This window comes from Blennius ocellaris (genome assembly GCF_963422515.1).
Source record: "Blennius ocellaris genome assembly, chromosome: 15".
NCBI classification, from domain to species: domain Eukaryota; kingdom Metazoa; phylum Chordata; class Actinopteri; order Blenniiformes; family Blenniidae; genus Blennius; species Blennius ocellaris.
In genome coordinates, this window is record NC_137664.1 from 19090203 (window position 1) to 19104509 (window position 14307).

Genomic DNA, 14307 nt, shown 5'->3' on the forward strand with positions numbered 1-14307 from the left:
CTCTTCCTCTGCATGCTGAAGCTGCTCTTTTGGACTCTGGAATCCTTTTTTTTCAATCCAGCGAACATGGCGTGTTATCCTTAAGTGTCCATTCGAAGATGAAACCTCTCCCATCGGGGATGCTCGGCTGATACTGAGGAGGCAAAAAGGTGTGTAAGGAAATCCTCTATACCGTCATAGCGCCGGCAGCTGCCCCAACCGTTCATACAAGACACGACGGATCCACACGTCGGTGCTTGTTTACACCAAATCGTGACTATGGCAGCAGAAGTCAGACTCATCAGGTCAAAGTAACTTATATGGGGTAGTACTCGTCGATAAAGAGAGCATGTGAACACGATCGTGGTTCAACGTCAACCTTCGACTTTGAATGTCTTTTCACCGTCGTCATTCCCCCGTCTTTGTGTTTGAAGCAATAAACCAGTGGGACTTTACTGCTCGACGAAATCCTCCAGCCAGGCAGAAACTTTCCAGAACTCTGTGTCCCGAGTCCGTCTGGATTCACGCGCTGGCGCCGGGAATCGATGGTGAAAGTGTAGAAAGAGGAGAAAGGGTCGTTCCCTCCGCGGTATCTCAAAGTGTCAGAACATCTGGTTTACGTCTCGGCAGCCGGGAAAATCCAAAGTCTCCCTCCTTCCAGTAACGGGGAAGGTTACGTAAGAAGACATTTTGTCCAGTGACTGCTGCTGCTGCTGTTGTTTTCACGAAGCATACTTTCGTTTTTGTTATTGGATCCTCGTGAGACACCCCTGCCGGAGGTTTTATATTCAGTGTGTTGGACGCAGACCTCAGATCTGCCTGCAGCGCAGAGACAAGCAGGAGACCTGCTGAAGACCACGTCAGGATTCCCGGTGAGTTTACAAATGACTTTAGAATTGCTTTTATGTTTTCGTCCTTCATCAGACCCCCCCTTTGTTTATCAGTTGTTTTGTCTCTAACCTGCATAATGGAAGCAGTTTAGTAGAAGAGGTGAGTTGCCCTCATGGCTCCGTCCAGCAGCTCTCTCCTGCTGCTGCTGCTGCAGCTCCTGGGCTGCGTGTTGGTGTGCCGGGCTTGTTTCTGTGACCGATACCCCTGGAGCCCCTGGTCCACCTGCACCAGGACCTGCAACCACGGCGGGCAGCAGAGACAGAGGTGAGACGCTCCGGGGCCTTCAGGGTTCTAATGTTTTACTGCTCATGGAATTACTGAATGTGTGACACTGCAGCCGACTTCTCACAAACAGATCTTCTAATTTTTTTTTTTTTTTTTTTTGGGGGGGGGGTTTAAATGTTCAAAATAAATTAAGTGTCCTTACTTGTAATACCACTTTCTACCACATGGTGGTACCGTGAGACACTCCAGCTTGCAGTCCTGCCCTCAAATTTACTGTTATTTCAAACCTTTTAAACCTTTTTAATTGTATTTTAAGTTTATATCAGATGCGGCAGTTTGATCATCAAATTCTATTTGATTTTAATTTAAAACACTGAAATTGCAGATATTTCCATGATGTCTCATTCAGTATGACCCGGGGCATGACCTGGGTGTTTTTATAAGACAAAGTGGGCAGAACGCATCACTCTGGAGAAGTTTAAAGCCGAAATGTGACTCATTGCTGCCCCTGAAAGCAGCAAAGTGGTATTACTGTAATGAATTACCGTCGGGCTGACAGAGGCGGTGAAACCCCTCTGCTCCCATACTGCTTTCAGCTCTTTTTGTGACTCTTCTGCATCTCCACCTGCTTTATCTGGACAGGCAGTTTCAGTACGACGATTACTTCTGGAAGAACAGCTGCCAGCAGCTGTGTGAGCGCCACGACAGGAAGGCGTGTAACCAGCAGGCCTGTCCCATCAACTGCCTGCTCACAGAGTTCGGGCCGTGGTCCGAGTGCTCGGCCTGCGCAAGGAAACAGGCAGGAAACATGCAGCCACACCGAAAACCACTGACCAGGGTTCACACACACACACACACACACACACCGAGATACGATTTCCTGTAGTATTTCTGACACCAGAACACTTTGAACCTGGGCTGACCGGTTGAACTCTGACATGATCACCAGAAGGCTCACGAAAATACCAAAACACCACCAACACATCTGATATTTTAAGATTTTGTAAGTGTTTTCTGATCTTCACAGGTTGTGTTTAGTTTCGTCTTAGGGAAAGAAGAAACAAGGACTGAAGAATACATTATACTGAGAGGGAATGACAAAAATCCCCGTGATAAATGCATCAGAAAAACCTGATTTACATGTGAAACATGATTCTAAGTACATGAAGATATTTACCTGTTGTTCACAATGAGGGATAACAGCTTTTATTTTGTTGCGCGACTTGACTTGATCGCTGTCTTCCCCCTCATCCTTGCCGTCTGATCAGCATCTTTTCTCCGATGTGGTTGCCCGTAGTTACGGACCCGGGCCATCCAGACGCCCTCCCAGTTCGGCGGGTCGGACTGCAGCGTGGAGCTGACGGAGGAGCGGCCCTGCTATCCCTCCACAGAGTGCAAGCTGCCCGAGGTGGACTGCAGAGACCTCTTCAAGTGTGACAATGGTGCTTCTGATTTTTAATAGAGTAGAATAGAAATACGTGCCACGTGTAAGACGCTCACAACCCCCCCCCCCCCCCCCCCGTCCTCCTGCCCCAGGACGCTGCATCAACTCCACCTTGACCTGCAACAGACAGAACGACTGCGTGGACAACTCGGACGAGCGGGACTGTGACAGCTCCAAAGTGGTGTGTCCCGCCGAGAAGAGAGTGGCCCCGGGGGCCGACCTGGCCGGGAACGGGTGAGCTGGAGGTCGGAGGTCACTCAAAACGGCTTGGTTTCCCGTCTGGAGGGCACTCGTCTGTTGCATTTTGAAATCACAATTGTTCATTAGGTTTCTGAGTTGGGCTTTGCAATGATGGGAAGTTAAAGCTTTTGAAGGAAACGTCAGTGCAGGATGGAAGCTGGAGATAAAACAGGCTTCAGCGACGCTTCTTCGTTTGGTTAAAAATGTTTAATATCGAATAGGATGACATCCAAAAAAATCAAAAGCTGATGACATGACAGGGTGAGAGAAGTGACTTCCAATATGCAACTCTGACACACAAAGGAAACTCCGTCGCTTATATGGTCAGCAACACATGCAGCTAATTAGTTCACGACAATAAACATCACTGACGCCATAGCATCTGTGGCCTCACTTAGGACATCTCCTAACTTCCAGAAGTCCAAACAGAAGATGATGTGGTCCAACATTTGACCTGACCTTTGACTCTGTCGGGACTCTTTGGAGCCGGCCTGCATACTACAGAGAAGAGCAGCATGATAGCAAAATAAGAAATAAAACATATATGAGACGATATAAGAAAATATACTTCACTTTCAAGGCCGTTTTCATGTTGTTGACACACGGGAGTCTATTTATAATGTGACACTCGGAAGTGAAGATGACTCGAGTGATACAATCTGAGCGGAAATACAGCGGAGAATATATCCAGGGACAGGCTGGGTGTCTCTGTGACCGATGTCGAATGTCCTGGAGGACGAGCTGAGACGCTGCGCTTTACGTGTGTGAAGGTTCGACGCCCTGGCGGAGGAGCCGAGGGCCGCCGTGCTGGACAACATGTTCATGGGAGGAGACTGCAGGCTGAAGAGGCCGGAGAGCACGCTCCTCTACCACCGAGTGCCACACAACTTTGAGAGCTTTGAGATTAAGGTATTTTCATTAACTGTTGCAGTTACATTTATGGCACCAATTACAGCACAGTCACTTATTACAGAGAAAAACACAACAACACCGCATGAGAAAAGCAGAGGAGGGAAAACTGGATGAAACCTGCAGAACCAGCCTCGTAGAGGCAGAGTTTCTGCTTTTCCTGTTGTGTTTCTGGGCTAGAAGGAGAAGAAAGGATAGGCTGGACGGACAGTCAGATTGGGGGGAGCTCATCAAGTTGTTCTTTTTCGATTTAAAAAAAAAAACATTTTTGAGTCCCACAACTAAATAAAACACTTTCTGTTTGTATGTTTGCAGCACAGAAATCCTCAACCCACAGTGACTTTCACTTTAACTCTGAGCGCAGTCCTTGACTTACACAGGTGTGGTTTTGCTGACAGGTGGGACAGGTGGAGGACTTCAGCACCGAGCCCCAGCCGCTGATCGCCGAGTCCATCAGCCTGAAACGATCCACAACCCAGCCGGAAACCACCTCCAGGAACGAAGACGGGTTCTTCTTCCCCATCTTCTTCCTTCGTCACAGATCCAGCACAAGGGTCTCCTCCAGCAAAGAGGCTTTCGAGGCCTCGAAGAAGAAGGTGAGTGTCAGAAAAGTTCACATGCACATTGTTTATAATCATCAGGAAGGTGCCCTCCTGTGATGTGATGTAAAATTAGGGACATATATATATATATATATATATATATATATATATATATATATATATATATATATATATATAAGACCAACAGTTTATGCTTCTTTTAAAAAAAAACCAGCAAATAATAATAAAGCTGATTAAATGTGAGCTGAAGATACAGTGTCATAGTCGATAGATACATTGGATTAGAGAAGAGTAAGAATAATCCAGGATACAGGGAATAAAGCTCAAACTTTGTAGATTTTAGTATTAAATACATAAATAAATGAATAAATAAATAATTAATAAAAAGGCTATATTAAAAGTTACATAAATGTCCACCTGCAGCCCCTTATGATATATTAACCTTTGAATACCAAAAACTGAAACTTCCACATCAGTTTTTGTCCAAAGAGGCACAACTACATCCTGAAAAACAACCCAGTCTAAACAGTAAATATTTTTTTTTTTTTTTTTATTAAATGTAGTAGAAAAGCTGCAATTTCCACAGTACATTATTTAAAATATTCTCATGGTGCAAATATCAAAACATGTCCTGCATTTGATACTCGTCCAGAATTAAACAGCTGTTTTGGTAAAGATGACTATTGTTTAGTGATGAATAATGATGAGTGATTATTGATTGATTGATTGATTGATTGATTGATTGACTTTTGTCTCCTAGTAACTGTTATCACAACATGTTAAGATTTTTTGAAAATTCATTGTCTATTGATATTCAGTGAGCAACAAAAGCATGAATATTTCTTGATAAATGCAGCAGTTTTACATAAATCACCTTCGTTTTCCGTAAAATAACTCAAAGAAAATTAGGAAAATATGGAAAAACTACATTATAATGAACATGAACCGAAAGTAAGTGATCTTTGGACATAAGGTCTCTTCTTGTATACGTTCACATGATATTCATACACTGTATATTCCAAGTAAAAATCCTGATAGGAGGCTCACATCGTTTCCACCGCAGGACTCCAAGTTCATCCGAGTCCATCAGGTTCTTCCCGTGTCCACGTTCAGAGTGAAGCCTCCGGGGGACTTAGTCCTGTCGCAGCCGTTCCTCCAGTTTCTCCAAGCTCTGCCACTGGACTACAACTACGGCCTGTACAGGGACATATTCCAGCGCTTCGGGACGCACTACTACAGCTCGGGGAGGCTGGGAGGCCACTACGACCTGCTGTACCAGTACAGCCGAGAGGAGATGACCACTGCTGGTACTTTTCTCTTCTGAGATTCAGATTTGACCACATGCAGCTCTATGGTTTGTTTGGTTGTTTTTTTTGTTTTGTTTGTTTTTTGCCAAGTTAGTCAAATACAGTAGTAAAGGAGGTCTTTCTGTAGTGGCATTCTGTTGTCATACAGAGACACCTAGTGGTCCCAGATGGTATATGCTGCGATATTCTGATCAATGTCTTTTTGTCATACAGACGAATCAGAGATTTTCCCTTTGTGACGTCAGCTTTTTTTTTTTTTCCCCAAAAATGCTATCGGAAACAAGACACAGCTCATAAGCATTTAAAGGTACAGGCACAGAAACGGCCTGTTCTCAGTGGAGACGCCGAGAGGGACTTTTAGACTGGCTGGAATTCAGGACCAAGGCTCGATTTGAAGAAATACCTTTGAATACAATGCTGTTGGACCTCTGACACTGATGTGAAGTTATTGGAAAACTGTATAATATGGGACCTTTAATACGTATTTCTTAATAATAATAATAATAATAATCATGATCAGTTGTTGTAAGTTCCTGAGTTTCTGTCTCGTATGTGACTGTTCTCCCGGACAGGTGAAACAGACGAGCACGTCCGAGGCTGCCTGAGTAAGGAGACCACCTGGACCGTCATCGTCTACACCGAGCACAGCAGTGTGCAGCGCTGCGGCGACAACAGGATGACGGAGAAATATCAAGGTCGCGTCGTTACTCCCCGTGTCTCTGACGGAAAGAGGGAACCCCGCTGACTCGGCACTTGATCTTGTTCAGGCTCATACATCCAGGCGGCAGAGAAGTCTTTCTCCATGGTGAAGGGGGGCCGGACCAGAGAGGCCGCGGCGCTGGCGTGGGAAAGACAAGGCTCCGCTCCCGACCGCACCGCCTTCAAGAACTGGGCCAAGTCTGTTCTGGATAACCCCGCAGTGGTGGATTACCAGGTGAACTCACACACACACACACACTTCCCTGAGGGCGTTTCGTGTCGTTAACGTTTGACGCCTCCCGGTCACGGCGTTCATGTGTTGGCTCCGCGCAGGTGCTTCCCATCGTGGATCTGGTTCGGGGGATTCCCTGCGCCGCCACCAAGCGGAGGCACCTGAGACGAGCCCTGCTGCAGTACCTGGGGGAGTTCGACACCTGCAAATGTGCGCCGTGTCCCAACAACGCCCGGCCGCTCCTGTCGGGCACAGAGTGCAAGTGTGTCTGTCAGACGGGCACCTTCGGCACCAACTGCGAGAAACGTGCTCCAGACTACACCTCGGGTATCTATCGTGTTCGCACCGAGTCGCACAAATCGTATTCCAACTCATCCTATGAGGCTAAAAGCTGAGCAACTCAACATGTTGGAGGGAAATAAAAGATACTTGGTAACGTTTTTTTGAAGACAATAATCTTTAACTTACTTGCATCATACCTGATAAGTTTTATCAACCTTTGACCTTTGACCCGTCACCCGGCGACATTTGAACTTGAGCACGTTTTACGTTGCAGAAACTTTTTGATTCGACTTACTTTCAGTCACATTTCACTTCGTCGCCAACCTTGAAGTTTGCTCGCCGCGTAATCGTCTCGTGTGAAGCTCACGGCCCCGGGTGTGACTCCCACAGAGGTGGTTGATGGTTACTGGAGCTGCTGGGGGCCGTGGAGCAGCTGTGGCTCCTCCATGAAGAGACATCGGACTCGACGGTGCGACAACCCCGCCCCTCTGAGAGGCGGCGAGCCCTGCGAAGGGCCTGCGAGGCAGGAGGACCGATGTCACATCTCCATCTTTGCAAAGTGAGTCCTTTAATCAATCCTCCATTCAACTCCTTTTTTTTTTTTTTAACATGACTCGCTTGGTTTGGTGGAACTTGAACGAGTCAGACGTTGTGGTTTCTGATTCAGACAGGAGACCTGCGACAACGACGACGACTTCACTGTGGGCTGGAGGAACGAGCTGCCCCCCGGAGTGGAGGGCTGTCTGCGGCCGGAAGGGCCTGCTAACAGCTACCTTAGGGTAAATGCATCCATCCATACATCCATCCAAGTGCGATTATAAACCACAATACAAAATGTTTGCATTTTGTAGACTGAGGGAGGCCCTCAGTGATGAAGCACTATAGTTCTTTTAGACAGAGAGCACTTATTAAGACTCTTTTATTCACACACTGGTAAACTTATACAAGCAGATGCTTCATTAGTCCCTTTTAGAAAATCAATGTGTTTTGGGGCTGGTTTACTTTGAAATCAGTTAGTTTGAGTTTAGGAAAAAACAAAAGGTATATCAGGTATATTTATAAAACAACACATGCATCCAGCTTTCAAACATTTTTTTTAGAATGCTTTGAAACAAACCGAATGAACGAAGTGCAAAATATGCGCCGCTTTTTTAAGCTCTTGGATTTTCAGTCATTCAATAAATATGAGCATATCTAAAGATTTATAAACATTAACATTGGTCCGAGTGCATTATAAGACACTTTTTCAACTTCAATAATCTTTTTTTTTTTCTCTATGTATTCAGTTCCTTTATCCGGATAATGTGATTAGGATCTGATGTTTTCTGCTCCCACAGAAATCCAAGCAGTACTACGACTTCGGCGAGGATGACGAGTTCCTTTGCTTCACCGGTTTCGACCTGGAGGGCTTTCAGTTCATCAACTGTCTCCCCGACGGAACCTGGAGTCAGCCGAGCGGGAGATGCGTCAGTAGGTCCCCTCACCGCCGAACGTGCCGGCTCCCTCTCGCTTTCCAAACCGCTCACGTGCTCGCCGACATCTTTCAGGAAAGATCTGCCTTCCTCCCGACGCCCCCGACGACATGACGCCGCATCCCAGCAAGCAGGAGTACCGGCTGGGCGAGTCGGTGGGCTTCAACTGCCGCCAGGCGGGCCTGCGGCCGCAGCCGGGGGGCCTCCACAGGTGCGGCGACGGTCTGACGTGGGAGCCGCCGCTACCCGCCGACCTGCGCTGCACCGACGGTACGGCGGACGCTCAACGTTTCAACCCCCTCAGTCGTGGGGAAAGTCGACTCGTCCCTCGTTGTCTGCGCTTCTCCAATTTGAACGTTGTAGCACGACAGTGCCACCTCGTGGCCAAACGCGCTCACTGCGTCGTTTCCAGAGTTCCTTCGGTTACCTTTGTTTGTTGGATACAGTACGTTGTTTTTGTTTCCTGGTGCAGAAGAACCGTTTGTACCTGACGACAAGTGCAGACCAGGGCAAAAGCTGCAGGGGTCTCAATGTGTCTGTGTCCCACGGGAGAGTTGCCTGTGAGCTTTTTTTTAAACTTTTTATTCCTATTTCTATACATCCACAGCATTTTGTTTGGATGTTTGAAGTACAAATGTGTGTGTGTATCTTAGTTCACAACCAGAGAGCCTCTGCATTCTGAACGTGGACCTCGACGTCACCGTACCCATGTCCCTCTGCGCCTTCCACGCCGGCCGTTGCCACGGCGATCCGCTCTTCTTCGTCAGCGAGTCGTCGTGCGAGCAGGTCGACGCAGCCAAGCTGGAGTGGGCCAAGTTCCGGGCCCAGATGTCCCCCAGGAGCTCCGTGCAGGAGCCGTGTGACCTGGACACCTGCTACGAGTGGGAGACCTGCTCAGGTGAGCGGGACACGGGCGACCCGTGACGGAACGTGTGGCGGCGGCGGCGCTCATTCTGAACGCCGGCTCTTTGTTGGTTGTTTGTTTCGCAGCCTCTAAGAAGTGCGAGTGCAGAGCCGCGCGGGATTGTCTCGCAGACCAGACTCACCAGTTCTGCGTGCAGCTGCCGCGGTCCCAGAGGGACCGCACCCTCAACCTCTGCTCCATGGCCGCCCTCAAATGTGCCAGCTACAAGTTCGACACCGTCAGGGAAGGCATCTGCTAGTCCTGAGGACCCCACCTTCGTATGGATGGTTTTGTTTTATATGGAATTTTGAGATGAATTTAAGAGATTTGACCTGCCTGGTGTTGAATTTCTGATCAGTCGATCACTGCCACAGTTAGAATCTTATAAAGAGTGTAAAGCTCATCCACAAAAACCATAAAAATGATATGACAATTTTTTTTGTTTGTCTTTTCATCATATTGTCTGCCTTGTTTGCAGCACATTTAACACATTGCAACCATTTCGACCAGAGTGGATGAATGTACCTTCATGGTGATTTCGGCCAATCTACTGGCAGAAGAACTTTGATTTGAGGAATGGATGCAATGTAATGTGTGATGTCATGTTAAGATCCTGGTGAGCATTCATTGGAATCATCTCATGATTCAGTACTACCACTGATGAAGGTGTCCGGATGAACATCAAAACATCTGCTTTAGTCGATGGTCAAACAACATGTTTTAATGAACGTAACCGGCTTCAAGACACAGTAAACTTCTCTTAATAAGTTTAGGATACATTCAGGTAGAATTTCAGGATGAACCGAACATGGACTTCAGTTTTATTTGCAACTATAACAAAAACAAGTCAACATTTTGTTTTGTTGTGTCTCTGATTGCAAATCAGGCCTGTGTACTGTGAGAAATACACTTTGCCTGCACAAATATTCATGAAATGTTTAAATGTTGGCCTGAGAACACCTTCAAATAAATGTTTGATTAAAGCTTAAATTTTGATTCTTTTCCACATTTGAATAATCCGACTTATCAAACAATACAACTCAAGAATTTAAGATTTTGGTTAAATACATTTTCTACTTTTACCATGTATTTTATGAAATTCTTATGTTTTGTTTTTTTTACTCTTAATTTCTGTACAATTCTATGACTTTCATCCGTGAAAAGTGCTTTATAAATAAACTTTACTTTCTGATTTGTAAGAAGGGACAAACCGTTAAATGAAGTGTTTTTTTGTTTTTTTTTAATGAACAGACGAAACATTTGTCAACTCTCCTTCAAGGTAAAGTCACAGATACCTTAAAACAGGAGAGTACAAGAGAAACATCCCACATGCAGCTTTAAATGTATCCCTGACGTGTTTTTCAGTTCGCGGGTTCCGTCGTCCCGTCTGTCAAGCGCTTCCCGTAACTCGTCACCCTGTCGACAGGTAAAACCTCAGCCGGCCCAACTTCTGCGTCTCGTAGAGTTCTCCCACGCTGACGCCCTCGTCAAGTCGCGCTTCCCGGAAGTCCACGATGTCGTGACTGAACTCTTCCCACTTGCCCTTGCTCGACTGCCCGTCGGGAAAAAATATGTCTTTCGCTTTCAGCAGGATTTCCTTTTTGGTGGCCGCCTTGGAGACGTCCACGCTCCTCGTTCCCCCGCCTTTGCGTTTTCGCACCTGCGTGTTGTCGTGTATCCACCCTACTTCGATTTTACGCGTCGTCTTTATGGCCCTTTTATTGTTTCTCAGACACAACTTTGCCGACGCCGCAAAATCTCCGTCTTTGCCGCTCGTTGCCGCCATCTTCCTTTGGAGCTTCTCAAACATGGACGGTCTTTTTGGGTCCTCTTCGCCGTTCTTCTGCTTTTCCGAGCAGAAGCGCGTCGCGGCAATCCTCCGAGCATAAGTGGGAATAAAAACAGCTGGAGAGGCATCGTCCACCTGCAATGGAAACCAAACAACGCCTTCAGTAAGACATGTTCATTCATGTTTATTATCACGGCCACTTTCGGTGTATTACACTACGGTGTTGAAAGCCACATGGGTTTTAGGCCGAAGCTTGATTAAAGACAATGGTGAGGAAAAGGTGGGAACAAAACCAGCAATATAACCACAGAGAAAAAATACCTAAAGTGTAGAATGAGAGGTTTTATTTTGTGTACAGATTCCTAATGTCACTAATAAATCCGCACAATGTAACTTGCTTTACTACCACCAATGTGACGTACATGATCCTGCTGGAGCTTCTCAATATTGTCCTCAGCGACATCTTGGCTCTTCAGAAGTATCCACAGACCGTCGTCTTGTTGGAGGGGGGTATTTGAACATGTAGCCACAGCTGCCCCTTGCACATTGAGAAACAAACAAACGAAAAGCATGTAATCATCAATTGCAACACAAACACATACACACAAGTAAATGTCAGACATGAGTAGCTCCATGAGCGAAACTGCATTAAATATTGAAGAAATTTAGTTTAAAATGTTCCCACTGATAAAAATCCAGTATTTTGTAGGTTTCCAACTAATGTGAGAGCACAAAATATACGATTTTTTGCGACGCAGCATAAAACGAGTGAAAAGGTAAATGAGGACTCCTTCATGTTAAATTAAAAAAAGGCTTCTCACCTGTGTGACTTCTCGCGTGGTCCAGCAAATTACTGTGCCGCCTGAAACTTTTCCCGCAAGTTTCACAAGAGTGCAGCTCCTCGTCTTTGTGAGTTCTCATGTGGCGGAAGAAATGACCCTGTTGCTTGAATCGTCGATCACAGAGTTCACAAACTATGCTCTTCTGATCGGTGACCGCTCCAGCGTTCTGACATGAGGTGTGTTTTTTACAGACAATTTCCTCGCAGAGAAGCGTTTCCCACTCAGCCCGTTTCCCAGATGCGGGAACGTCGTCCACACAGCCACTGGGAAATATGCTGATCGTTTCCGATTCTCCCTCCTGGCAGGTACCGAGTTCCTCCTCCTCCTCCTCCTCTTCAGTCTGTGGAGGTTCTGGTTCTTCTTGTTCCTCTTTAAACTCTACAAGTTCTGATTCTTCTTGTTCCTCTTTGATGTGTGCAGGTTGTGGTTCTTCCTGCTCCAGACAGTCGTTTGTTTCGTGTTTAAGGAGCCGCTCCTCCCTACAGTCACGGACCTGGTGGGGCTCTGGAGGGACAAGGAAGTAGAGTTACATTACTTCTGCTGTTCCAGCTTAAAAAAAAGTCAAGTCAAGTCAAGTCAAGTCAAGTCAAGTCAAGTCAAGTCAGCTTTATTTGTCAAATGTGCCGATATGTGTGACATACAGCCCAGATGAAATTTCGGTCCTCTCAGACCCACAGTGCAAATATATTAAGAGAGCAATATAAGGATTTTAAAAATCTATACACCTTATAAACATGTCAACAGTAAAGTGAAGTGAAGTGGTATGTACAATGTCTCTTATGAGGTAGAATGTTCATTTTTTGAGTGGGGGTGGGGGTGAGGGGGGTGGGCATAATGTCAGGTGCTGGAGGGGAGGGGGGTTGTAAGGGTGGCTGTGGCAGGGGGCAGAGGCAGAGGGGGGAGGGGGGGCAGAGCAGGGAGGGAGTTGAGTCTCCTGACTGCCTGGTGGCAGAAACTGTCTTTGAGCCTGCTGGTTTTGGCTCGGAGACTCTGAAGTCTCCTCCCCGATGGCAGCAGGCTAAAAACAACAGGCTAAAAACAAACTGGGACTGAAATGACACGCCATGGACAGTGTGTGTTTAGCATCCTTCTCTCTAACAGGTGAGTCATGAGGTCACAGAGACTATTTTTTCTCAGAAAATCAGACTTATAATAAAAATGAGAAGAAACTTAGTTTGCATTTGCACTGCCAGTCTTGATGCCCAGACCAAAGCTTCCGCCTAATAATTTCTTTAAATTACTTGAGTAAATGTTACAACTTGATGTGTGACTGTGAATGAAAGCCCATAAAGTAGACTTTCTGAATGACACATAACTTAAATCAACCAAACAAAGTGTCTGGGATACTCACAATGTCTTCACACTGTGCTCTTATTTCGTTTTATAGAAGATACAACTGACAAATTAACTGCAACATGTGCACAACCTTTCAATAGATACAATTTGCAAACATTATTCAGTTTATCCAATAAAACATTTTCAAGCACAGTAAGTGGCACACATTCTGAATTCCAGAGTCTGTTTTCTTCAAGTCAAACACGAGACTGGAATTAAAATGGAAGGAAACAAAGACAATAAATAAAAGTCAAACAAAGTATATAAAACACTCAAAATGTCGAGAAATTACATAATGACAAAATGTTTCTATAGAAACACACAACATATCAACTGTGTTGATTGAAGAATAGGCAGATTGAGTGCCGCTGTAAGAAACTAAATAAAAATGCCTGACTCTACCAAACACTACAACATTAAACTGTAAAGCTCTTGTTCAGTTTGAACAGGAGTTGATTTTCCAACTTTAAAGCGTAACTCAAAGTTCAACAAGCCTCAACAGCTGCGCGTCACAACAAACCGGAAATGACGTAGGGGTGCGCGCCTGGATAATTTCCTGTTTTGTTTCTTTTTTTAAAAATCCCCATTTCATTTTGTTTTACTCAGTAACAGGAGGGATTTCAAATGTGGCGGAGAAAAATACTTGGCTAAAATTTGCACATGAGTCAGAGAAAAATTATATTTATTAAAAGCGTCTTAAAAAAAATACCAAATGTAATTCGCTCGTTCCTCTGCTGAAAACATAACAGACCCAAATCCTGCTTCAGTCTGCGGTGGATGAACCAGACCCAGCCACAACCACAGAGACCCTCCACGGGTCGCGTTTATCAACGCATCCACACTTTTCCATACCTGCCGTTTGCAACTCTATTCGATGTTGCCGGGTTGTTTGCAGCAGTTTTCTCTGACGGACGATCTCCTCCTCGTACTGGACGATAGTTTGTTGGAACACGGAGAATATTTCTCCAGCAGCAGCAGAAAGTCGCTCGTTGATAAACTCTCTCAAAGTCTGAATTGAGCTCATTGTTGCTGCAGGAGATGAAATGTTTCCTCTTTGAGAACACAGTGAAGCTCCACAGTCTGCAAAGCTTCTTCTTCTCTCACTTTAGTGTAGGATCACAAATAACGTCCAGAAATCACACTGACATCTAGTGGAGACTAGGCAGAAGTGCACGTCTGTATTTGTTTTATCTC

The 14307-nt window shown here is 45.7% G+C and overlaps 1 protein-coding gene across 3 annotated transcripts; it reads left to right on the top strand.

Annotated features, from left to right (window-relative positions):
* Positions 1 to 775: 775 nt before the first annotated feature.
* c6.2 (complement component 6, duplicate 2) lies at positions 776 to 10137 on the top strand. 3 transcript variants are annotated; one of them, XM_080510155.1, is made up of 18 exons: positions 776 to 851; positions 954 to 1134; positions 1738 to 1894; positions 2393 to 2537; positions 2632 to 2773; positions 3550 to 3688; positions 4087 to 4284; positions 5315 to 5558; positions 6131 to 6253; positions 6326 to 6492; positions 6591 to 6816; positions 7162 to 7330; positions 7439 to 7550; positions 8109 to 8241; positions 8319 to 8513; positions 8716 to 8803; positions 8897 to 9141; positions 9234 to 10137. In XM_080510155.1, the coding sequence occupies exons 2-18, from the start codon at positions 983 to 985 to the stop codon at positions 9404 to 9406; spliced, it is 2808 nt and encodes a 935-aa protein (XP_080366281.1). In that variant the 5' UTR covers positions 776 to 851; positions 954 to 982; the 3' UTR covers positions 9407 to 10137. The 3 variants fall into 3 exon arrangements, with proteins under 3 accessions (XP_080366281.1, XP_080366280.1, XP_080366282.1); XM_080510154.1 differs by having other exon boundaries at positions 777 to 851; positions 957 to 1134; XM_080510156.1 differs by having other exon boundaries at positions 778 to 851; positions 904 to 1134.
* The last annotated feature ends 4170 nt before the right edge of the window (positions 10138 to 14307 follow it).

Coding starts and splice junctions, on each gene's coding strand:
- c6.2 (XM_080510155.1), top strand. CDS start 983: ATGGCTCCGTCCAGCAGCTCTCTCCTGCTGCTGCTGCTGCAGCTCCTG. Junction 2,774..3,549: donor GCCGACCTGGCCGGGAACGG/GTGAGCTGGAGG, acceptor ACGTGTGTGAAG/GTTCGACGCCCTGGCGGAGG. Junction 4,285..5,314: donor TCGAGGCCTCGAAGAAGAAG/GTGAGTGTCAGA, acceptor TTTCCACCGCAG/GACTCCAAGTTCATCCGAGT.